General features: G+C 39.7%; 3 protein-coding genes across 7 annotated transcripts; 2 read left to right on the top strand and 1 right to left on the bottom strand.

Moving 5' to 3' along the window:
- The first annotated feature begins 293 nt into the window (after positions 1–293).
- LOC112283657 (sulfate transporter 4.1, chloroplastic) lies at positions 294–7,016 on the top strand. The gene is made up of 17 exons (XM_024522689.3): positions 294–1,513; positions 2,065–2,113; positions 2,258–2,471; positions 2,771–2,939; positions 3,126–3,191; positions 3,407–3,514; positions 3,616–3,723; positions 3,819–3,884; positions 4,399–4,459; positions 4,766–4,893; positions 5,107–5,148; positions 5,281–5,397; positions 5,544–5,595; positions 5,773–5,911; positions 5,998–6,086; positions 6,228–6,304; positions 6,415–7,016. Exons 1-17 carry the CDS (start codon positions 1,163–1,165, stop codon positions 6,697–6,699), a joined length of 2,121 nt encoding a protein of 706 aa, XP_024378457.1. The 5' UTR covers positions 294–1,162; the 3' UTR covers positions 6,700–7,016.
- A 12-nt stretch (positions 7,017–7,028) lies between these two features.
- LOC112283659 (uncharacterized) lies at positions 7,029–9,432 on the bottom strand. The gene is made up of 3 exons (XM_024522692.3): positions 9,115–9,432; positions 8,653–8,980; positions 7,029–8,383 (listed from the first exon to the last, which is right to left on the bottom strand). Exons 2-3 carry the CDS (start codon positions 8,903–8,905, stop codon positions 7,341–7,343), a joined length of 1,296 nt encoding a protein of 431 aa, XP_024378460.1. The 5' UTR covers positions 8,906–8,980; positions 9,115–9,432; the 3' UTR covers positions 7,029–7,340.
- A 1,269-nt stretch (positions 9,433–10,701) lies between these two features.
- On the top strand, positions 10,702–15,273 carry LOC112283660 (histone deacetylase 2). Of its 5 annotated transcripts, none has more exons than XM_090251451.1 (15): positions 10,702–10,891; positions 11,258–11,394; positions 11,715–11,815; positions 11,965–12,020; positions 12,122–12,243; positions 12,504–12,562; positions 12,824–12,892; positions 13,169–13,335; positions 13,434–13,498; positions 13,639–13,685; positions 13,966–14,010; positions 14,218–14,268; positions 14,401–14,487; positions 14,616–14,703; positions 14,861–15,273. In XM_090251451.1, exons 3-15 carry the CDS (start codon positions 11,720–11,722, stop codon positions 14,965–14,967), a joined length of 1,059 nt encoding a protein of 352 aa, XP_090107577.1. In that variant the 5' UTR covers positions 10,702–10,891; positions 11,258–11,394; positions 11,715–11,719; the 3' UTR covers positions 14,968–15,273. The 5 variants fall into 5 exon arrangements, with proteins under 5 accessions (XP_090107577.1, XP_090107576.1, XP_073390886.1 ...); XM_090251450.1 differs by lacking the exon at positions 10,702–10,891 and adding an exon at positions 10,939–11,101; XM_073534785.2 differs by lacking the exon at positions 10,702–10,891 and having other exon boundaries at positions 11,230–11,335; positions 11,718–11,815.
- Positions 15,274–23,537: the final 8,264 nt, after the last annotated feature.

The raw sequence follows: 23,537 nt of genomic DNA, 5'->3' as shown, positions 1-23,537 counted from the left end.
AAGGACAGATAACGAAGACCCAGATGGTCACTTTGTTTCAACACCCTTCTTACTGCCCGATTTTGAGGTTTTTTACGTCGAAAAAACTGGGGAATTTGCGTTGAGGATGACACTTCTAAGCCTCCCGGGAAAAGAGATCCAGCTGTTGCACAAAGAAAGAGTCTCAGAAAACACGAACATGGCTCTTCGAACATCTCTCGCGCGTGTAACACGCCATGTGTCGCACAAAATTTGCCGATTCTGTGTTGTTTTTTAATCTCGGTCAACTGAGTTGCACTGAGCCGTCTTTTCACTAAACACGTCTATTGTCGCTTCCGAATCTCACCTCGGGCTACTCCGAATATTATTGTTTGACCACGTTCAATGCACCTGGAAGTCTCATCTTCATGAACAGAATATACTCCCTCCCGCAGTGTCTTGTGCTGCAGACACAAATCTGTTTGCGGTTTACAGTTTTCTCATAGCTGCACGCTAAGGCCTACGTAGCATGCCATGAGTTGTATTGATTAATTCTCGATTTGCGCTTTTCTTGGTAGTAAGTAGAGTCGTTTTGTTGTCGTTGTAGGTCAATCTTTTGACTGTCGAGCAGCAATCATGTTTAGATTGGGGCTGGAAGCAGCTCCTGCAACAGTAGATTTAGAATTCCTCTCTTGCTTATCTGAGTTGTGAAACGAGGTTGAGAGAAATTTTGGATGAGGGTAAGGCAGGTTTCGCTGCAAGAGAGACGCAACCTTGCTGGAGTGGAGGGTTGGATTTGTGGAGAATTAACTCTAGTTGGTTGTAGGTTCCTTCAGTCATGTCGGAGTGTAGGTGAATTGGGCTCTTTGCACAATGCACTGTTTCTTGATTTAAGGCTTCAATTGATTGGGGTTACGGTTGAAGCGCCGCGATTGTGCGGAGTTGAGGTTTCTGAGAGAGGAGGATTATCTAGCCATGATGAGCTCGAGGTCGTAACCCCTCTGACTCGTCTGATCTTGAGGTTAGTGACTGGTTAGTCAAAATTTTCTACGAACTAGCAGACTTTGTTTTAACGTTGTTGCAGACATAGTACTCCCGATCGTAGCTATTTCCATCGTGTAATTGGTAAGCTCGGAGAAGGTCTATGAAACTAGAGGCACAGAGAATCCCAGTACAGAGTCAAGTGTGTAGTTGCTAGCACACAATGTATGCTTCGGGGAGTGCCGTTGACATCACCGCCTTATCATCGTCAGGCTCAGATCAAGAGCCGAAGAGGCAGCCAGAAAGTTCCAGCAATGTTACCTTCAGGAATGTGAAAATTCTACCTGTCTCGCAATTGGGTTCATCGCATGCGCATGGCCTGTATTCGCCTTCTGCCCCTGTTTCCACCACAAGGCATGGCAGGGTGAGTAGTTTACTAGGAGTTGGCCAACAGAGGACATGGCTGGAAAGATTGTTGCCCTCACTAGTGTGGATGAGGGCTTACGATTGGCGCGATCACTTGAAAGCGGACGTGGTTGCTGGGATTACCGTGGGCACTATGCTTGTTCCACAGGTAACTTGTTCTGTGGATGACTGTGAAGTTCAAATTGTAGATAAGTCACTCCAGGAATGCGACTGCGTTATTTAAGTTGCTTTGAGAGAATTCTCACCATTCGAATATTTTAGGGTATCCCAGTTTCAGTGCTGTGATTATTCAGTACTGACCTGAGAATAGATTGTTTCACAAGATGCGGAAGTTTTAGTTGATTTCGAATTTTGTAGACACCAACTGCACTTCTATTTCTCCCACTTCACATAGCGCAAACCTCTAAGAGGCACTTAGGTTAGTTGCATCGTAAGAATCTGGAATCGCATCAAGCTTTTCAGCAAACATTAAGTTCACCTTTTCTACAATTTAAAATAGTTAGGAGTATTTTAGATGGTCCTTGGTAGAATCTGGAAAACTAGAATTCCCTTTAACAACAATTTTATAAGAACTGCTTAGAAATCCATGTCAAATCGCAGCTTAACCGTGGTCGATGGAAGAGTTTGGAGAATGTCGGATCATTCAAACGTTTATTTCAGCCATACATATTTATCGTGTTTTTGTGTCTGCGTATACAGGCAATGTCCTACGCAAAGCTTGCTGGACTCCACCCTATTTATGGTCTTTGTAAGTTTAGATTTCGTGCGCCTTCTTTGAGGTATCCTTTTGCTGAAACGTTATTGCTTTAAGTTCTCTTAAATTGTTTATTCTACGGGTCAGTGTTCAAATGTTTGGCAAACTGAATCAGTGTATATCTACTTCGTCTTTCAGATTCAGGATTTATTCCCATATTTACGTATGCATTCTTCGGTTCTTCTAGACAACTTGCTATTGGTCCCGTAGCTTTGGTGTCACTGTTGGTGACAAATGGATTATCACCTTTTGTGGATCGTTCCGAAGAAGGTGCTGATGAAAAATATACTGAGCTTGCAATTCTGCTTGCACTTATGGTTGGACTGTTGGAGTGCGCCATGGGCTTAGCCAGGTACTTCGTTATTTCTTACTTTTTTTCTTCCTGTAACCTTCGATTTCTTCAGCTCTAAAAGGATGATCGTATACATCACGTACTGTGGAAGTGTGTTGTTGCAATCCAATTTAATTAGTAGGTAGAGTATGTTTTATGTGGTTATCACCTGTGTTGCACTGGCCATGACTAGGTTATCTAGGTGCATTTTGGAAAAAAGTGCTTATTGAAATTGAAGCACTGGTTATTATTCTTGAGCGTGGAGAGGGTGAACTTGCTTCTGTTTTGAAAAGAGGATAACTGATGGTTCTGTGGAGCAGATTAGGTTGGCTCATACGGTTCATCAGTCACTCGATTATTTCAGGGTTCACGACAGGGGCGGCGATTATCATTGGATTTTCACAAATCAAGGATTTTCTAGGGTACGAAGTCACTACCGGCAGCAAGTTCATTCCTCTTGTTCGAAGTATTATTGCTGGTTGGTCGCAGGTGAGTTGCTCAAATCATAGGTCTCAGATTCATTATGGTCGTATGCACGATATGATAGTACAACTTTTGAAAGGGATTACCTTTATCGTTCAGTGTGAGCACGTGGACACTCATCCAGTTATTCATTTCCACACGCACGTGTCTTTCTCGCACTACGTTGACTAGAAATGGTGGCTGTGTTTGCAGTTCAAATGGCAATCGTTCGTTATGGGTTGCTTCTTCCTCGCGGTTCTCCTTGTTATGAAGCATCTAGTGAGCACCTCGAGCCTATAAAGTCCTGAAGCACTCTTTCTTTTTTGTTCCCTTTACAAAGTGGAATATCTGATACTTACTTCAACTTGTTCGTGTTTGATATCATGGTTACTGTGCTTTGTACAGTCTGCACATCCTGTGTACAAATCTGGGTAGGTCAACTTCAATTGTTCAGTGAATGAGGTTTTGCTTTGTTTTTGATGTGCATGATATAGGGCAAAACCTACAAGCACTTGCAAATGCTCCGTGTAGCAGGGCCTCTGACCGCTGTCGTTTGTGGCACCGTTTTCGTCAAGCTATACCATCCTCAATCAATAAGCGTGGTGAGCTCTGTGGTCCAAGCTTAATGGGTATGCCAGTTTTTGCTAGCGCTAGAGTTCATCATGATTTCGTCCCAACGTTTCTTTTTTGTTGAATACTGCAGGTTGGTCAAATACCGCAAGGGCTTCCGGGATTCTCTTTGAACTATCGTTTCTCATATGCTGTTCAACTAATGCCTACAGCAGCTCTTATATGTGGTGTTGCTATCCTGGTTCGTGGAGCATACCCTTGTTCATTCAGCTCTTTTCAGTCCTGTTACTATGTGATTACTTTCATGTCTAATTCTCTCTGAATGGGCGTATGCAGGAGTCGGTAGGAATTGCTAAAGCTTTGGCAGCTAAAAATGGTTATGAGATTGATTCTAACCAAGAGGTAAATAAAAACGGCTCATTATGACTGAAATTTATAATTAAACTATCTTTTGTGGAATCGTTTTTGTCAAATGATAACAGATTTTCAAAACCTAATCCTCTACGCATTGAGAAAGTGGATGGCTTCTGGTCAAATCGAATTTCGCCCTTGAAGGTGGTTTTGTTTAACTGTATGTTTTTTTTTTTTTTTTTTTTTTTTTTTTTTTTTTTTTCCCCTAATTTCTGATGAAAAAGACTGCACCAACGCAGTCTGAAAGATCGAAGGATTTTTCGTGATTCTAATTGGATCCTGTTTCTGACTTGAATTCTGAAATAGAGTAACTTAACGAGAATTCTACACGAAGTGTGATGACTTGTTGATAGTTAAACAGCAAAAGATGCATAATTGCCAATTTAGTGATTGAATTTGAGCTTTTAAGGTCAAGATATAAAGTATGTTATTTGCATTCTTCTAGTCGAATTTTACATCCCAATACCAAGTAGACTAGTAAATTGTTTATGTCGATGTCCTGCAGCTTTTTGGACTAGGAGTGGCCAACTTGCTTGGCTCTGCGTTCTCTGCGTATCCTACCACAGGTTTGTCAATGTTGTTGTATTAGGCGTCACAAATGAGAGTAATCAAGAATTTCTGAATTTATAGTTGCAAATCCCCTAGCTCTGTGCGTGAGTTCTTTTGCTTTCTCATACTTCGCACAAGGTCAATACCCTTGAAAGGTTCATTCGTAGCATTTCCAACTTTCCGTATGCTCTGACCCTTTCATTAGGAAAATGCTTTGGAGATTAGTTAGCAACATATCCATGTTTAGACTTCTTTGGCAAGTTTTCCAAATTCATCGCTTGCTTCTTAGCTCAAATGATTACTTTTACACTTGCGGATTGCAGGATCTTTTTCCAGGTCTGCTGTTATGCAGGAAACTGGTGCCAAAACCGGATTTTCAGGTCTCTTTATGGGCCTGCTCGGTACTTCGTCCCTACTTTTCCTCACACCTCTTTTTGCAGACATTCCGCAGGTATCTTCAAGATCCGTTTTCAGAATGCCTAGTTTCTCAAGTTTATTCGTATTGTTTTAAACAGACGAAGAGGAAGTCGCTAATTTTTCATGATAGGCAGAAATATTTTTTGCATAATTTTATCATGTTTCTCAGCTTTGTAAAGATGATTGTACTTGAAATATTTGTGTTGTTTTTCAATAACTCATAATGCGCTTAATTTCTTGAATGCAGTGTGCACTGGCTGCTATTGTCATATCTGCTGTTGTTGGTCTGGTATATCTTCTAACCTGGTACACAAAACCATGATTACCCTAGAAACTATCTCGCAGTGAGGTTGCGATCATTTTTTAATTTTATTACACCTTTGTAGTCAAATCTTGTTAGTGTGGATGTAATACGCTGCAGGTTGATTATGATGAGGCAATATTTTTGTGGCGAGTGGACAAGAAGGACTTTCTTCTCTGGCTTTCTACTAGTACTTTAACGCTTTTTCTTGGCATTGAGGTTGGCGTTTTAGTTGGGGTAAGGTATCCTAAAACATTATGTAGTGTGCATTAAAAGTTCCTATGCTTATCCGTTTCAGTATCCCAATATGTGTAAATGTCTTCGTGACCAAAGCGTGAAGGTGCAGGATTACAACGGAATATTGATTTTGCTTCTTGTCCCAGGTGGGTGTGTCGCTTGTTTTTGTCATCTACGAGACGGCCAATCCTCACATGGGTAAGCTCGTCATTGTTTGAATTCTCAAGAAGCGTGCAAAGAATAATGTATTTGTACTTAACATATTCCTTGTGTCTCACATCAACCATTTTGTGTTTGCCGAATTAGTAAGTCTGACAATTCGGAGAATGTTTCACAACACGTTGGTAACTTTTTAGTCCTGTTTTTGATATGCAGCTGTCCTCGGCCGATTGCCGGGTACCACTGTGTACCGCAACGTACTACAGTATCCTGATGCATTCATCTACCATGGTATTGTCATCCTTCGAATTGACTCTCCAATATACTTCGCCAACATAACTTTTATCAAAGAAAGGTACTGGTCTATTCCTCTCCCACCTGACTCAACACCTGTTCAGTGCACCTTTCCATTCGCTTCTGATTTTGGGGCATCCTTTACAGGTTGCGGGAGTTCGAACTTCATACTGGGGTTTCAGCAAACAAGGGCTATGATGTGGGTCGCATCAAGTTCCTCATCATCGAGATGTCTCGTAAGTTTCTACTCTCCTAAGGTTGCTCTCATGTAAAGCCATCCATTCACAACTGGTAAAATGAAGAGTTCAAATCATCACCCTAGAATGTTATTGAGTGGAGAGTACTTATTTAAACTTCTGTGATTGTTTGGTGCGCAGCGGTGACATATATCGACTCCACTGGTATTCACGCCATCAAGGAAATTTACCACGAGTATAAATCCCGTCAAATTCAGGTTGTTAATTCTTGCTCTCCAAGTTACTGTTTTTCTGCAGTCAATGTATTGTGAATATTAATCGACATCTGTGAAATGATTTCCTGAAGCTTGTAAACTGGGCTGTACAGATGGCGCTTTGTAACCCAAGTCCCAGAGTAATGGAAACCCTAGCCAAGGCAGAGATTCCTGACCTGATTGGCGAATCGTGGTACTTTGTCAGAGTTCACGACGCTGTTCAAGTCTGCCTATCACATCTACAGGCTGAGCACCCTCCTGAAGAGAATGATTCCCCCCAAGTTCTCAATAGATCCAGTCACGAACGAAGTGGCAATCATGCCCCTTGGAGACATGAAGCCTTACGGTCGGATCCAGAGCGGTCATCACTAATCTCATCTGTTGATGGTGCAGTGTAGCAGTACAATCTACAAGCTATCTACTGAGACACTTGGGTGGCCAAAGTCCCGAAGTGAATCAATCATTTCTCTCTACACGAACCATTCAGAACAAGCTTTTGATTCCTCACTTAATGCTAGTAGGTAAAGGATTCCTGGACAGAATTTTGAGCTGTGAAGTGCTCAGTCAATGGAACTTATATTTCATTGGAATCACAAATCATGTATCGGTTTAGACATGAGGAATTTGAAGTTCCCTTTGATTCGGTTGAGGCAAATGAAGTATGTAAGCTCAATGAATTCATACAATTCATCAAAATTTGGTTTGAGCAGGTCAATGTGCTCGATACTTACAGACACAAATGGTTTGTATTATTCGTGTGCCATTTATGCATTCCACACTCTTGATATTCCAATGGAAAATGTCCTCACAACTTAGTGACATGCTCGTTGAAAACGCTCCTAATGCTAGGACTAATTACATCACAAGGTCGTTTCATGACCTTTTCTATTTCATCAGAGCTACTGACATGAATTACCCGAGGGGTACCATTTCTCTTTACATGAGTACCTCCTGCGTCGCGCACATTGACGCGTCCATTAAGTCGAAGCACTGCGAATGGGATATTATTTACATGCAACATGAGACCTGCTCAAAAGATTCATTGAGGACTCTGATCCAGAACCAAAATCCCGGTGTAGCGAGAGATCTCTTGTGCAACAACTTCTCGCATCAATCCCAAGTTCAATCTCGAGCTCGACATACTCTCCTTATCTACAACCAGGAAGCTCTCCGTGGTCTGCTTCATCTGCCTTTGCAGCACAGGCACCACAATCTCTGCCACAGCAGCATGGATCGACGACAGCAGCTTCGAGGTAGCGCCAGGATCGCTCAAAGAAGCAAAACTATCATCCATGGACGACAGAATCGGGAGGTTCGTGGGAAATCCATCGTCGGCGGACTCCACATAATCTGGCCCCATCAAAGGACCTCTCGGTGAGATCGAGGTTTCAGGTGGCCGATCACAGGATTGCGGAGGACAGCATCCGCGGCCGCAATTGCCCGGGGCCTCAGGCATACTCCAGGTCGCGAACGGCGGCATGAAGGACGAGACCGATGTGGAGCTCAGACCATCGTCGTTGGCATGTGAAGGGGGTGAGACGGATGAAGAGCCAACCTCTACAAAGCCTTGATTCCCCACCATTTTCCTGTAGGAAAAGAAGGCGCTCGGGCGAGGGGTGGGTCGGATGGGTTTCTCCTCAGAAGATTTGAGACCAGCTTGAGCTTGAGCATCATTCTCGCTGTCGCGCTCTGACTGATCGAATCGGAGATGTGACCGCTCGTCCATCGACTCCCCCGCGGTCATCTTCTCCGAGTTACGTGATGGCCACGAATTTGGAGTGTCAGAGGAGACTGCAAACTCCTCACCGTCGTAGTCACGACCCGAGTCGTCGCCTGCGTCGTTATCGTACTCGCGAGCTGGTGGAATGCGCTCCGTGTCGCTGCCATCCTCTTTCCCCTTTTCGGACCCATCCGAGGAGCCTTCCTTTCGACCCCGGTCGTCGCCCGTGTGCTTCCGCCGCAAAGTGGAGTTCCAGTGATTCTTGATGGCGTTATCAGTCCGGCCTGGTAGCATCCGGGCTATAGAGGCCCACTTGTTGCCGTGGATTGCATGCGCCGCCACTATAGCTCGATCCTCTTCCTCTGTGAACATACTCTTACATCAGTTAAACATGATTCATCACGCCTCTACTACCAAGCTCTCGAGATCTATCCATCGCATGTTCTGAACACTTCCAGACAGTTTCGATCATATCAAATTCTCACAGATCATGTGAAAGAATTCTATAATTGTTACAACCAGCAACTCCATTCTGAAAACACTATGTGTAAGGTTGGCAGTGCGGAGAGGACATGGGGTACAATTTAAGGGGATAAGAAAAAAGAAAAATAACAACAACAGCAACAACAACCTGTGAAGGGCTTCCGCTTAACACCAGGATTGAGCTGGTTACACCAGCGGAGACGGCACGACTTCCCCGACCGGCCCGGGATGCCGCGCGCGATCAGGCTCCAGTTCCTAGCCCCAAATTTCTCTACAAGGCGGTTCAGCACGACGTCTTCCTCAGGCGACCATGGCCCCTTGATTCGATCGTCGGTACCCGCCCCTCCAGCGACGCCTTTCAACCGCATGGTTCCCCCAGAGCCTTCCGGCGCGCCGTTCATGATGTTTTCGCCACTGCTTTCCTTCAATTCCCCTACCGTCGTCTCATACCCGCCCGCAGCTTCCAATCTCCCGTTCTGCCATCGCCATCCCAACTCTCCCTTCGTCTCAACAAACCACCCAAACTATGCAACCAAAACATGGACAAGATCTAAGGCAGTCACACAAAATTAGAATGCACTGAAAAATCCTCTCGCGCAAGAAACATCACCTTGAAGAAGCTTGAAAAGCCAGCAGCTGAGAAAAAATAACAGGGTCACCCCAGTGGATCTTCACCGCAAAGACGGCATTGCCTCAGCACGGGAAGAAGCAACCTAGCCATGGAAAGGTGTTCCGAAACTGATGAACTCCACATCCAACCACTTGAAAGATCAGATTTTGAGACATGGGTTAGAAGCGCATTGGGCGTGTTACTCAAAGCGTGGATCAAAAAACCGGAACTGCGTTGCGATGTGGTGGGGACGAGGCGTTGTGTGCCGCCAAGGCATGGGCACAGTGGCGCTCGGTGGCGTCGAGGCTCTGGAGCTACCACTGCACTCATACTCCGACATGCACCGAACTCCATATCATAATAATAGTATTAGGAATTGATGCTTTATGTAGGTTTTCCTAAGCATTTGCATCTTTGTTGATGAATTCCTATTTCGTTTCTGAGATGTGTTGAAACCGAAATTTCCAAATTTGTGGTGTGAAGTGTTGCAATGTGTTAATTTTACATGAAGTTCATTTGCATCCAATTGTGTTGTTTTTTGAAGTTCTGATATCAACTATTTCATACTAGATTACAGGAATGTGTGTAATTTGGAATCTTTTGCTAGCATGATCGAGGTTGAATGATGACTTGTACATGCAGCTGAAATTTTGTAATTTTGTTCCTTCATAACAAGGCTTTGTCAGAGGTTGTGATGCAAGTGTTACAGTGTTTTGTGTGTTGAGTAGTTTGCAACAAGCCATTCCTATTGGACATTTATTCGTGGGGATTATCCAATGGTTATTAGTTTGTAAAATTAATAAATAAGATGGAAGGTTAGACCAAGAAACAATATGAGAAAAAACTATTTGAGACTCATTTATATATTCAATAAAATTTAATAATGAATCTTGAAGTAATTTAAAATGGTATATGTAAGGAAATTTTAAAATTTCAAAAAGGTGTAATAATCATTTTGTAAACAGGTTTTAAGTAAGAAATAAAAGTAAATTGAGGTTTTCAAGAAAAAATTTAAAACATTTTAAGTGGAATGTCAAAAGGTATATGAATAAAAATGTAAAACTTTGTAGAAATTGTTTGAAAGTAATATTCTTGCCTAGCATGCAATTCAAGTTTATTGCACCTTTTGTAAGCAATTAGACATAAAACAAGCAAACACATTTACATGAACTTGCACAAGAGTGTTTTAAGTTATAAAATTAAAAAGATTGTTTATGAACTATTTTGCAATAGAAACACCAAATCTTACAACACCACTCATTTGAAATAATTCCTTAAATTTCACTCCACGTACAAATTTCATTTTCTTAGTAAATTTTTGAGTAATTTGACCATAAATCTGAAGCTCTGTTAATTACAAACACACAAACCAGGCCTAACCCTACTAATCTTGTGTGTGTGGTAGCAAAGAACTTGCAGTTAAGGATCCAAGTACATAGCAACCTCAGCGGAACACCATTGAAACACGCAAGTCTACCAGGACAACTCATTTGTGAAGATTTGTGAGCAACATAAAAGTAGCACATAACCACAGATAATCACCCCTTTGAATGAGAGTTGTTGCTAAGACCACCACTACCCATTTTGAGTTCAACAAATTGAAAATCCCCCAGGATTAACTGTAGCTGCTACTTATATAGTTTGCATTTCTAGGAAAACATAAACTGCTGCAGAAGATGGAGAAGAATCAAACCAGAGACAGGGATCCAGCGATGTGAAGTCTGCCCAGATCCACCGGCCTGGCATTCCTCAAAGAACGACCACTTCATTGGAATATGTAAAGATCTCTCCCTCCCAAAGGTTGCTTGCTCCATTACCCATTTCTCCACTAAAATCCCTAATCAGTCGCTGGTTTTGAAAACCATAATACTCCAGCTCCTGCTTCCTCACCGACCTGCCAACCTCTCCTTCCGAGTCTCCGCATTAACTTGTTTTAACGCCGACTGAACACGGTTTCATAACATCCAAACTTCGCAAGAGGTGTAAGGTCTTCAAATCTACACATTTACTAGTTATGAACCAATTTTGTAGATCTGGGGGGGCTATCGTCTTCTGGGAGCCCTCGTCCAAGTTTATCCTGGCTGCGAGCCAAGTGTGAGTTCTTAATGGAAATGAAGTATTCTTAAATAGTGGCGACGTGCAGAAATGGCGAAAATTTGGAGCTGGGTCCAAGTCGACAGTATTCGAAGCCTGTGTGTAGTTTCATTCCATCAGCGTGCAGGTTGTCTGGCTCAATTCCCCATTCAATCTGTTCTTTTGTACTTCGGGTTTTGTTCTGAGGTGAGTTAGCTACAAGATTGGATTGACTTCGGTCGGTGGATCTGTGCAGACTTGGAAGCTTGATCATTTTCGAAGCTTTGATCATTTGCTTTAATCCTCTGTCGGAACTCATCTTTGAATTTTGGATTTTTTCGTAAAATAGAATTCATTGCCACTCGAAAATCCTGTTCATGTGCCAAAATTTGCTCGGACTCTGGTATAGCTATGGGGTTTTCTGCAGTCACTTGACTCTAATGTTGAGAATTGTCATGATTTTTACTTTTGTGGGATGATTGTTAACTGAAAATCTGAACTGGGTTTCCCGTCGGTGGTCTTTGCAGTAGTTATGGCAGCGTCATCAACACTACAAGAAGATCAAGTGAAGCAGAAGCAGCGTATAGAGGCTAGTAAGCTCTATATCAATGTATCTCCCGACGAAAAGGCAAGTTTCACATCATTCAATCGCATCTTCCATGCAATAGCTTTTAAGCGTTATGGTAGAACATCAGTAATAACAATTAGAAGCACACGCTTCCTAGAACGTACGTCAATTATCCAAGGTTGAAACATTGGGATTCTAACTGGATGCAGGATCCGGTCGTGTATTCAAGCTCTTACAACGTCTCATTCCTGGGCATCGAAAAGCTGTGAGGCTCTTCTCGTATCCCTAATTCTCCTTTGTTACTAAACCTATCAGTTTCTAGGAGTAAAGAATTATCATATTTGTGCGTCGGGTTGATTTGGACAGGCATCCTTTCGATGCATCAAAGTGGAGCCACGTACAAAACTTTCTCTCAGATGACGGAGTGCTGAAGCAGAAGCGCATAGTAGAACCTGTTGAGGCTACAAGAGATGATCTTCTCGTGGTACCTTTTCTTTCCTTGCTTTGTATCTAACGCTTAAAAGCTATTCCATGTACAGCTTGGCTCAGATGAAGGCTTAAGGTTTTAGATCTGCTACGGAGCATGCGCAAGTTTATTAATGCTTACGATTGTGGATTCCCTTAATACATGGAGTGTTCTTTATTCTCATCTCAAAATTGCGGTGAAGTTCTGAATTAACACAATCCTAAACTTAGAAAAAGAAAAAAAAGGAAGCTAAGAGCTGTGATGAATACCATGCGCAGGTACATACTGAAAAATATCTGGATAGCTTAAATAGCAGTTATGTAGTGGCTCAAATTACTGAGGTAATAGGTCATACTTTTTGCTAATTTTTGTGTAGTGATTTCAAAACACTAACATTTTATTGAGGTCAAGATGTTCGTGCCTTGAACTAAGGAAATGCTACAGCTGGATCCCGCAGGGATGAATATAGTTTTTGATATATGTATATATACCCCACGTATATTATTGTGGTATTGTTCAGAGTTTTATACATGGGTTTACTGCTTGTTTTAGATCTTACGTAGTTGTAGGCATTCTGAGACCTGTCGATGATGAATAATCAGGTAGCACCAGTGGCGTTTCTGCCGAACTTCTTAGTGCAGTGGAAGCTTCTGCATCCTTTTCGAAAACAGGTAAAGCTCATTCAGTTTAAGACATGAAACCGCTTCTCATATTAATTCACGACGTCACTTTAACGAATATGTACACCCGAGTATTCCAGCATCAATGACAGATAGCATTTGAGAGTACAGGTTGATTGTGTCGAGACCTTTGATTATTTTTTGATTTAGTGTTTCAAGCACCTTTTAACTAAGGTAATTAGGAATTGTTAAGTCTTTGAGTCAGATGTATACTTTCGGCTTTTAAAATCGATGAAAATTTGAGAAAATTCTTTGTGCTGTGAACAGGTAGGCGGTACAGTACTGAGTGCTAAGTTAGCCAAAGAGAGGGGCTGGGCCATCAACATAGGAGGCGGCTTTCACCATTGTTGCGCCAACGAGGGGGGTGGTTTTTGCGCTTATGCGGACATCACTTTGGCTATTCAATTTGCGTACACACGTCTGGCTATTTCAAGGTTCCAACAAATTTCTTCTTCCCTGCTTCACTTGGAGAGTGTCTACTTGATCGCTGTTTATATTTTTCCAATACACTAACAACTTATCTGGGTATCAGAGTGATAATTATTGACCTAGATGCTCACCAAGGTAACGGCCACGAGCGGGACTTCACGAATGATGGTAATCGAGTATTCCTACCTTACGGAGGTTCATGCTTTCTCGTTTACTGCCTAGTACATCGTATAATGAAGTTCTGCAAGCTGTGTGTGGTATGGCTTTGTTTTATTTTCCTGACTTGTCGTGGTGGAATGGGAATTCAGACAGAGTCTACATCATCGACATGTACAACGAAGACATCTATCCGCAGGTGAGCTTTTCAAGGTCTTGCTTTGAACGTGTTGCTAGATCGAATAACACCATCTTTTATGGTTTTACACTGACAAGAACCACAGGCGCATAAGATTTGGATGAAAACTAAAGAACTGAATTGTCTGATATCAGCAAGTAGCAAAAAATTCATGATTTTGTTGGAAAATTAATGGAGTTACAAATTCAACTTTTATTATCTTAAAAACAAGATAACACTTTTGGCTGGTACACCTTTTGGTCGATTTGAGGTCTTCACAAATGCAAACATTTGTGTGCAGGATTTCAAAGCTAGGAAACGGATCAATCAAGCAGTTGCTCTGAAGGTATCCACTTCTATCCTAAATTTGACCGTTATGCAGTTCCCTCGTAAGTACATCTGTAAACTGCATTCGATAGTGCGTCTAGTTAAACCAACAACCAGGGTTTTAGTTGCTACCTGGACCTAAATTGCTGCTCAGATGCGGGGAGTACACTTTCAGCAAACGAATGCTGCGATTACTAATTTGGTATGTTCACTGATCATTGTGCAGAGCGGCACAAAAACCGATAGGTACCTTGCACTATTGAGTCAAGAGTTGAAGGTGCGACAAAAATCCTCAACTCAGCACTATTTTGTTTAATTCAATGTTAAATTTAGTGGTGTGTGCCTCATATCAATCAGTCTATGCGACAAGTAAATTTACTTGACCGATGCGCTTCTTTGGAATGCACAGAAAGCTGCAACCATCTTTAAGCCAGAGCTGGTGGTGTACAATGCCGGAACTGACGTCCTGGAGGGTGATCCTCTGGGCAGGCTGCTTGTGAGTTGTTCTTCAGTTACCTCCCTTAATGTTATCAGACCCTTTTCTCTTTAACTTTTGGGTGGCTTTACGACGTCTAGCTTTGGGTCTAAGGGAGGTCGATTTACGGGTTTAAGTTCCGTGAACAGGTATCACCAGAGGGAGTGAAGCAACGGGACGAAATGGTCTTCCGGTTTGCTAAAGACCAGAAATCCCCAATTATCATGCTCACTTCAGGTACTCGATTTTAAAACCATGTCCTGCACACCTATCTTCACAACGTTTACATATTATCGGGATAAAGTAGGAGATATAATTTGAAGGCCTGATTTTTTCGTAGTTAGCACATTTACGGTTTCATGTGCTGAAATCTATCTTTCAACTATTCTTGCAGGTGGCTATATGAAGACAAGTGCTCGCGTTATTGCTGATTCTATTAAAAACCTCGCTGCCAAGCGTCTCATTTCGCTTCCAAGTGGTTCCTCGGGATCATCATCTTAAAGTTCATAAACAAACCTCTTCCTCTTAGCACGTGGCTTTCGTATAAGTTCACTTATGTCGTGCAGGATAAAGCTTCAGAAGCTTCGTAAGCAGAGGATTTAAACTGGAATAAATAAGCTTAAAACTGTACAGTCAGTGTGAATATGCACAAAAGGCAGCACTAACACAGCAGTAGAGGCCCTTGAACTTCGTGTAATCTTTAGCAATATCGAACATTAATTGGTCGAACGCAGTGCATATGTAGATCTCCTCTCCTTTTATGTCGATAATAAACTGTTTGCGCTTAATTTCACAAAAGCGAAACCATATCTCCGATGGAACTAAATGCTTGTGAAGGCCCAAGCGTGTCTTTTAAGTCTCAATTATCAGGGACTTTCTATTATCACCGCATCAGAAACCCTGACTGTGCTCCACACGCTTACACGAATACAACGCAATTGAAACATTCTGCCAATTGCAACAACAGTAGGGGGTGGCAAGCGCATATTATAGATGGGTAATCATTCTAATATCAAAGACAGGTGGTCAAATAGAAACGCTGCGATTATTGTATTGACTGGGCGGATTGAAGTATAATTTGTTGAACTAAAAACACTGTTTAGATTTCTGTGGAGGAGATCCCCAAGCAAATCACATGCCTTGGACTGAAAATTACTTCTTGCCTTCCAACATGGTTAACAAATCTCCATGTTTTTTGAAATCTTAAAATCAATGAAAATAATCACCCTGTGAATCACTATGCATGTTGCCTCCCAATGGAACAACTATTGTTGCAACTTAAATGGATGATTCGTCAACTAGCATGACTTCTTTCCTGGAATTATCTCTCGTTTCAGAAAGTAAGCTGAGCTTTTCGTGAATTTAGTTCCTACTAAATAAATAAACTAGAAACGCTTCCAAATCCGGCTACGACAATCTCATTCACTCATCCAGGTCTGGTTCCGCAACCTCACATTCTACAACTTGAAGTTGTGTACACTAATCACATCGATTGCACCCCGTTCGAAGAGTCAGATGGCAGCTAACCTTCTCTTCATGATGATCATTCGTTGAAGTTTCAGCATTGACGTCCAGTGTCACCCATGAATTACAATAATGCAGAGATATATTTATTGTTAGTTTTTATAATTTAAATATGAAGTTACCCACACAATGGCTTAGTTATGATTTACTGAGGGCAACCCATATTTTAGATCGATTTCCAAGACCACTCTCATCAACGGACAGGAGATCTCACCATCAGAAGCGATAGTACTCCACTGTTCCGCAAGATCTGAAAGAATCCCTTATTTATCAGATTTCACCTACTTGTCAACTTCCATTACTCTCGAAAGAAGCAAGCCATGGAAGCATGTACTCCCACCATGACGACGACTCCCCGTGTTGATCGATCATCGACAGACCTGCGCCTAAACAATTTGACTCCAAAAGAACGATGCGCAAACCTCGGGTCAAACTGGACTTATCGTCTCTCTCCTGATGATCCGAAATGAAAACAAGATGAGCTGCAATCGCACCCGTCGCCTGTGATTGCCGCAAGAATTCCCAGAGGTGTCCACGATACTCACAACCCTCCAGTATTTTTAATTTTTAATTTTTTTTTGCACTACCTTAGAATTAGTTACACAAAAAAAAAAAAAAAATTAAAAATTAAAAAAAAAAAAAAAAAAATCTTATTCAGCATTCATTGAGTTCAAGAACTTTCGCGAGCACTTCCGAGCTTGTAGATGACCTCGTAATTGGCGTAAGTGCACTAAGACTGGAAATGGTCAGGAATGAGTCAAATTTTAGCTCAGGTCAGCCAAATTCGGTTCATTGTCATGACGAACCCCTCATCAGCCTCTGATTCAATTGTTTACACACCTGACGTGCTCTCATGATCAAAGCTTAGATTAGAACTCTAAACTTCTATTGCCATGATCAGCTCCCGAAAATTGACAGAATATTCGTTCACAAGAGTAGAATAACTATTGAGCACCGTGAGGTCAGATCTTTCGGAATACGAGTGTATAGGTTAAATATGAGTATGCGTGTGGCGTACAGGACCATTGCCACAAGTACTTCGTCCACGAATCACTCCACCTCCTGTATCTTTCAGCACCAGCTCCAGGGTATTGCAAACGCAGACATTCTCCAGCCTGGGTTCAGCTCTTCGCAACGCTGGTGAGCTTGTGTTACAAATTCGAGGAGCGTGAAGCAAGTTGTGATTGTTCGCATGGAGCTAACCCACGGCAAGGAGTATCAGGGGACGTTCAAGAATCAGGTCAATCCGCTGATCGGGTTGCAAAGCATAGGCCAAGATCCAGAGTCGACGGAGTGTGCAGAGAAGGTAGAAGCAATGCTCAGCACGGCGGTGCTGCACCTGGCGGACCTGTGGAACATGCTCATGCTGGAGTTCTCCGAGGGTGTACCATTAGACCAGGATGCAGCGCTTCTTACTCCAGTGACAGATATCCCGCCTGTAGTGCTCAGCGCCATGAGATCCAAGCTCGAGGATTCTCTTGAGTGGTGTCAGCTCGCGCGCAGCCGCCTCAAGGACATCACAAAGCTTGACCCATCCCCAAGGCAAAGCGCCGCGTATCGTTCCACGACGGCTAGGCAGGAAGCGGGCAACCATTGGCAACACAACCAAACCAAGAGCTCCAACTTAAAACTTGGGAATTTTGCCACTCCGTCACCAAGGTCGCAGGCTGTTGCTCAAAATGTTTAGAACGTCCTAGGTAGAGAAGAAAGTATCCCACGTGATGTGATCAGTGTTTATATTCCGTAGCATTTCCGTCAGTTCACTAACCACTGACATGATCACATTGTATAATTTAGTTAACTGTAATCAAACCACAGTTTAATAAATTCACAAAGACTACGTTGTCACTACGCGCTACCGAGGAAATTGAAACATGGCACATGATCATTGTCTGAGAACGTTGTAACGATATAAGCTGGCTCGGTTGCTTGAAGCACTGAATCCAAAGCACTGGTGAAGGGACTCTCCAGGTTCTGCTGAGGTCTTCGAAACTGACACACATCTAAACCTTCACCACTTTGTCAGCAACGTCTAGTGACAGGTAGCTAGAGATCTAAAGACAATGCTGGTATGAAGTGGAACTGCTTCCAGATTCGTGTTGTGCTTACTGATCACGGTGTTGTACATGCAATGGACATTTTGGGGTGTGAGTCTGGGTCTGTTGGGTCTGAATCTGGGTCCTAGTGTTGCCAATGCTAGACCTCGGAGGAGTGTTGTGAGACTGCGTCGCCGAGGGAGCTGGCGCGGCTCCATCGACGACGACGACGACGACGCCCTGAGGACGGGTCAGGCCACCGAGCTGTCCCTCTCTCGGGACCCGTGTCCGCGATTAGTCTCTTACTGAGGTCAAGCGCTCATGAAGCTTTGCAAAATGAAGTGCAAAATGAAGTGCAAAGTCTGTGAAATGGTAAAACAGTTATCAGGATGTATTAGAACTAGGTGAATCTGAGATTTACAGAAACTATGTAAAATAATTGATAATAATATTGTATGTATATTATTTATCCTTGACAAGGTACTACCTTCCACTTTGTTTTGACTCTTATGGATGAGTTGGTTATTTCTAATCTTGATTCCAACATGGCCGCTTAACTAAATCATTGCAAAGATGGGATTTCTCCTCCAAGCAGGCCAAGCAAAGATAAGTATTGGGTAATCTTTGGCCCAAAGAGTGATTTTGTAAGAGTATCAATGTGCATAGTGTGGATTGGGCAGTATCGAAACACAAATTATGAGCCACGAGTTGTTGTATGAAGTAGTAGCAAATGGAGACATATTTTGTCCTTGAAGTTAATGGTGCCATGGAAGAACAAGAATACATAACCGGAAGTAGAGCAGTGTTCATCCATATCACTTGCCTAGTTGGTATTGTTGAAGACGTGAAAGAAGTACTATTGTATTATAATTGTCTATAGTATATAGAAAATTAATTAAAACATAAAATATATTTATAAGTGTTGATGTGCATTAGAGTGGTTAGTAGGTTAATCTAAAAAGAATTGATATAAAAAAAAATATTTTGAGATTTACATATGTTGATTATAGTGTTTAAATTATATAAGATTTAGATATTTAGTATAAAATTTAAAGAAAAGATTGGAGCTCAAAAATGAAGATCCAAACCTCTAAGAAACTTATTTGGAGGGATAAAAGTAAGATATGGATGGATGAAGGCAAAAAGAGAAGATCTTTATTCCTATTGGTCAAAGGCCATATAAAATAGGCATTCAACAAGCTATTCACAACTATAACAAGGATTTTGGTGACTTTAGAAGGGGCATTTGAGAATTAAAAGTAAGGATTGTAAAGGTTGTAAGGTTTAGGATTTGGACTACAATTTGTTTACAAATTTTAGAGGATTTGGAATTAGGATGATAAAATTATAACCATTTGAAGTTAAGATATCTTTTTAAAATATATTGTTGCTCTTTGAGGATACAAGGAATTTTATGATAGATTTTGAAGATCAAAAGATGTAAATGCAATGATAATTTCAAAACCTACATCTTTTGCAAAAGAACTTGTACATTTGGAGTTTGTATGAAGGAGTTATAGAGCATTGAAGATAGCACATGCAATTCAAAGGTAGTAAATGAATCATTTTGTTGATAGTAATGTTTGGAGACATATCTTGAGTTTTTAGACGAATTTTTTACTCAAAATTTTTAAAAGTTTGTGTTATTAGGTTAAAAAGCAATATATCAAAATTTTATGATATTTAAGTACTTAATTTGTGAGATATGAAAAAAATTGTATAGAAGTGTATGTAAGCAAGGGTTTGAAGCTACTATTAGGATTTTGGCAATATCTCAAGATCCGTAATAAATTTGTAGTTGAAACTTGTTGTAATTGTTGTTGAAAGTAGATAAGTACTTCATGTAAAGTTTTGATTTTTTAGATAGTTCAACTGTGAGATATGAGCTATTGAAGTTTGGAAAAAATTCACCTTAAAGATATATAAGATTTCATAATATTTTTATCACATTTTTGATAGTTTTTGATACTTGAGACATAAATATTGATGTAATTGCTCCTATAGGGATAATTTTATATATAAATTTTATATTTTTTTATTTTGAGACTTAATTGAGCAATTAGTGACAACCAAAAGTCCAGCACTTTTTAAGGCAAAATCTCTCTACTCCAAAAGTGCAAAATAAGAGAAGACCTGTGACATTTTAAGTACAATCCAATAGTACCAAAAAAGTAATAAAATGTATATTTACAAGCATATTTATGGATATTTTTAAAGTTATGCATATAATACATGAGGACAATGATTGAAAATAAGATGTTTGAGCGAGTATATAAGCTTACCTAATTCAGCAAGCGAACCACATTTGCTAAAAGAAGAATAGACTATTTCAAAAATCCAAGATCCTTCTAATCTACAACAACATAAAGACTTATACAACATAAGAACTAAATTAAATAAGACATAAAAGATAAAACTGAGCAAATAAAAAAAGAACAGAACAAATCTGAACAGAAAGTTGCAAAACCAAACTTTACTAAGAAAAAAGATCCAAAGCCATACCTAATTAGATGCTTCAAAAGGCTTTAGTCAGTCCTATTTATACCTTGTTCTACTACCTTGGATCTTCTAGAATGTTCTTAGGTAGTGGGTTCTACCTAAACAACTGCCTTAAACTCTTTTTTAAAAGATTTTATGATAGGCCCTATCTAGATAACCGCCCTAAGCCTTTTTTAGAAGATTCTATGGTATGCCTTATCTAAATAACCGCCTTAAATCTTCTCTAGAATGTTCCACAGTGGATCCTACTTAGTCTACTAACCTAACTTCAATTCTAGAAACTTCTATGGTTCTAATTATCTATATGATTATTTTATCTATATATTTATAAATGCAAATATAACAAACATGTTTCTTACATTTGCATAAAGAAACATGGCATAGAATTCATTTTTAGTAAGAATGGAGAGACAATCTGCACCAAAGAGATGTATCTTAGAAGCTATTGGAGTCAGACGAGTTTTGAATAGAAAAATCCAAACTTCCCAAGTTTTTGCTGAATGTAAAGTACCTAGGTAATGCACAACTAGCCATAGTTGAGATTGTGAATAACTTATAGGCTCCAGAAATAGTGAATCTCTTCAAGCTTGGAGAGTAAGAACCACACATGAAATTGAACTTCGATTGTATAAAATAGCAAGAGATTACTAGTTATGTTTAAGATGTCGTCAATATAAAAGATAAACATTACAAAAATTATACCTTCTTGTAAATAGTAAATATTTCTATTTGTAAATAAAAATAGTAAAGCCAAGAGTGAATAGAAATTGATTTATAAATTTGAACCATTTGAGAAAAAAGTGCTTCAATCTATAAAAGGTTTTGTTTATTCTGCATATTATGTCTAGGTAGAGAAGAGACATACCTTCTAACATTTGCTTTTAGATTTCTTTGTGCAAGACCTTGTTAAGAAAGGTAATTTTGAAATCCATTTGATACATGTAGAGATTTAATTAGGTGGCAAGGATAACAATAAGTCAAATCGATTTGATCTACACAATGATGAAGATGGTGTTATAGTACTCCAAGCTTGAGACTTGATTGAATCTATACGCCACAAGGAATGTTTTATAGCAATTCACATTGACATTATTGTTTACTTTTAATTTAAAGATCTACTTATATGTCATCAATTTGCAATGTGCAAGAAGATCTATAAAGGTCCAAGTTATATTAATTGCATGTAAATTTAATTCTTCAATAATAGCAAATTATCAATGATAGCTTTCAAAAGACTATATCTATAACAAGGCATTTGTATTGTTGATGCATAGAAAAAGGTAGTTAGGACCATTTTTGAAAAGATTCTAGAATTGGTATTAGACTGGTGGTCTATGTGGAATCTATCATAAAATATTTTAAAAGAACTTAATTCAATTATTTAGATAGGATCTACCTCTAAAATCTTCTAAAGGAGGTAATTATTTTAATAGAGTTGACCATTAAGGACATTCTAAAAAGTTCCACAATGGTTGAATAAAATATAAATAGGACTAGCCAAGGCCATTTGGATATTTAATCAAGTACTGCTTTGATCCCTTTCTATTAGTAAAGTTTTTTTTATATTTTTTTGTTCTATTATATACTATTCTCTTTTACTTCTTTTGTCTTTTATTATTCTATTCTACTTTATTTTGGTTTGCTCTATCATATGTTCTGATAGAATTTATATTATTATAAATTAAAACGATTTTATATCTTAAAGAGAATTTATTTCATTTCAACATTGGCTTGGCATAAGATGCAAGTTCAAAAGATATATTAGCATTAATAATGATGGTGCACTTTATACAAGCAAGGTTAGTGAAAGGAAGTCATGGACAAAGAGAGCTTGTGTCATAGTTTTTAGAAGAATCTTGCAAAAGTAGTACATCTTTGTTGGTGTGGATAGACTAATATACTAGTATAGGAGGAAAACTAGCCTAAGACAAGTCAAGTAAAGAAGAATCATGATCAAAATTATAATCATGAACATGATGGTTCAAATGTAGCATAAAAGCTAGGCCAATGGAATACATTATAATATACAATAAAGAGGGTCGAGACTATCTTAGAGTACTTGCTTTGAATAGGACCATAGAATGTATCTAGCAAAAGAGGTGTTAGCTCATGATGTGAATTCACAAGTATAGATTTTCAATCTAGAGAGAACTTAATATGGAGGGTAGCCAAATCAAAGATCGAGGTAGTTGTAGTCAAAACGTGGTCACTAGTTTGAGGTAGAATTGGTAAATGAAGATGCAATATCGAAAAAACATGATGGATAGGTCAAGATTGTTTAATAGTATGAATAATTGGATGTTGAGCAGCCATAGTACTCTAGTATTGAGCAGCAATAGGAGACAACAAGTACTAAGTTGTAGTTAAAAATAGCAAGTATTTATTAATAGTCAAAAATAATGAATATTGATCAGTAATTGAAAAAGATCCATTGTGGTGATAAAATATGTATCAACATAAAAGACTAAATCAAGTGGATGATTGGATAGAATATGAATTCAATAAAGAGCAAGTTCTTCTTAAAAGATAACATCTTAAGGCAAAAAGGTGGCTTTGGTTGTAATCTATTAAACCTTATAACTCTTGTTAATTGGGCTATATTCAAAAAATATATAAAATTAAGTTTTTTCTTTAAGCTTGATACTAAGTGGATCAAAGATCTTTGCAAAACATCTACTTTCAAACAAATGAATGTGAGCAAGATCAAATTTTCTCTTGTGCTATAGTTTAAATGAAGTAGTATGGAAAAAAATAGCTTTTGATGGAAGTCAATTTTGAAGATAAATCATATACATGATTGCTTTACTTCAATATAGCTTAGAGAGATAAGCTTGGTGGAGCATATACTTATTTGTGTTAAAAAGATTTCTATTCTTGCATTCAACAACATCATTTTGGCATAGTGTATAAGCCGTGGTAAATTGACACTAAATTCCATATATTTCTATGTATTGATTGAATTTAGGGAACAAGTACTCTCCTTCTTGATTAAAATAAAGGATGTGAAACTTA

This window comes from Physcomitrium patens, chromosome 6, assembly GCF_059467195.1.
Source record: "Physcomitrium patens ecotype Gransden chromosome 6, ASM5946719v1, whole genome shotgun sequence".
NCBI classification, from domain to species: domain Eukaryota; kingdom Viridiplantae; phylum Streptophyta; class Bryopsida; order Funariales; family Funariaceae; genus Physcomitrium; species Physcomitrium patens.
Note: the sequence above shows the minus strand (reverse complement) of the source record. Positions and strands in the feature narration are given on the sequence as shown.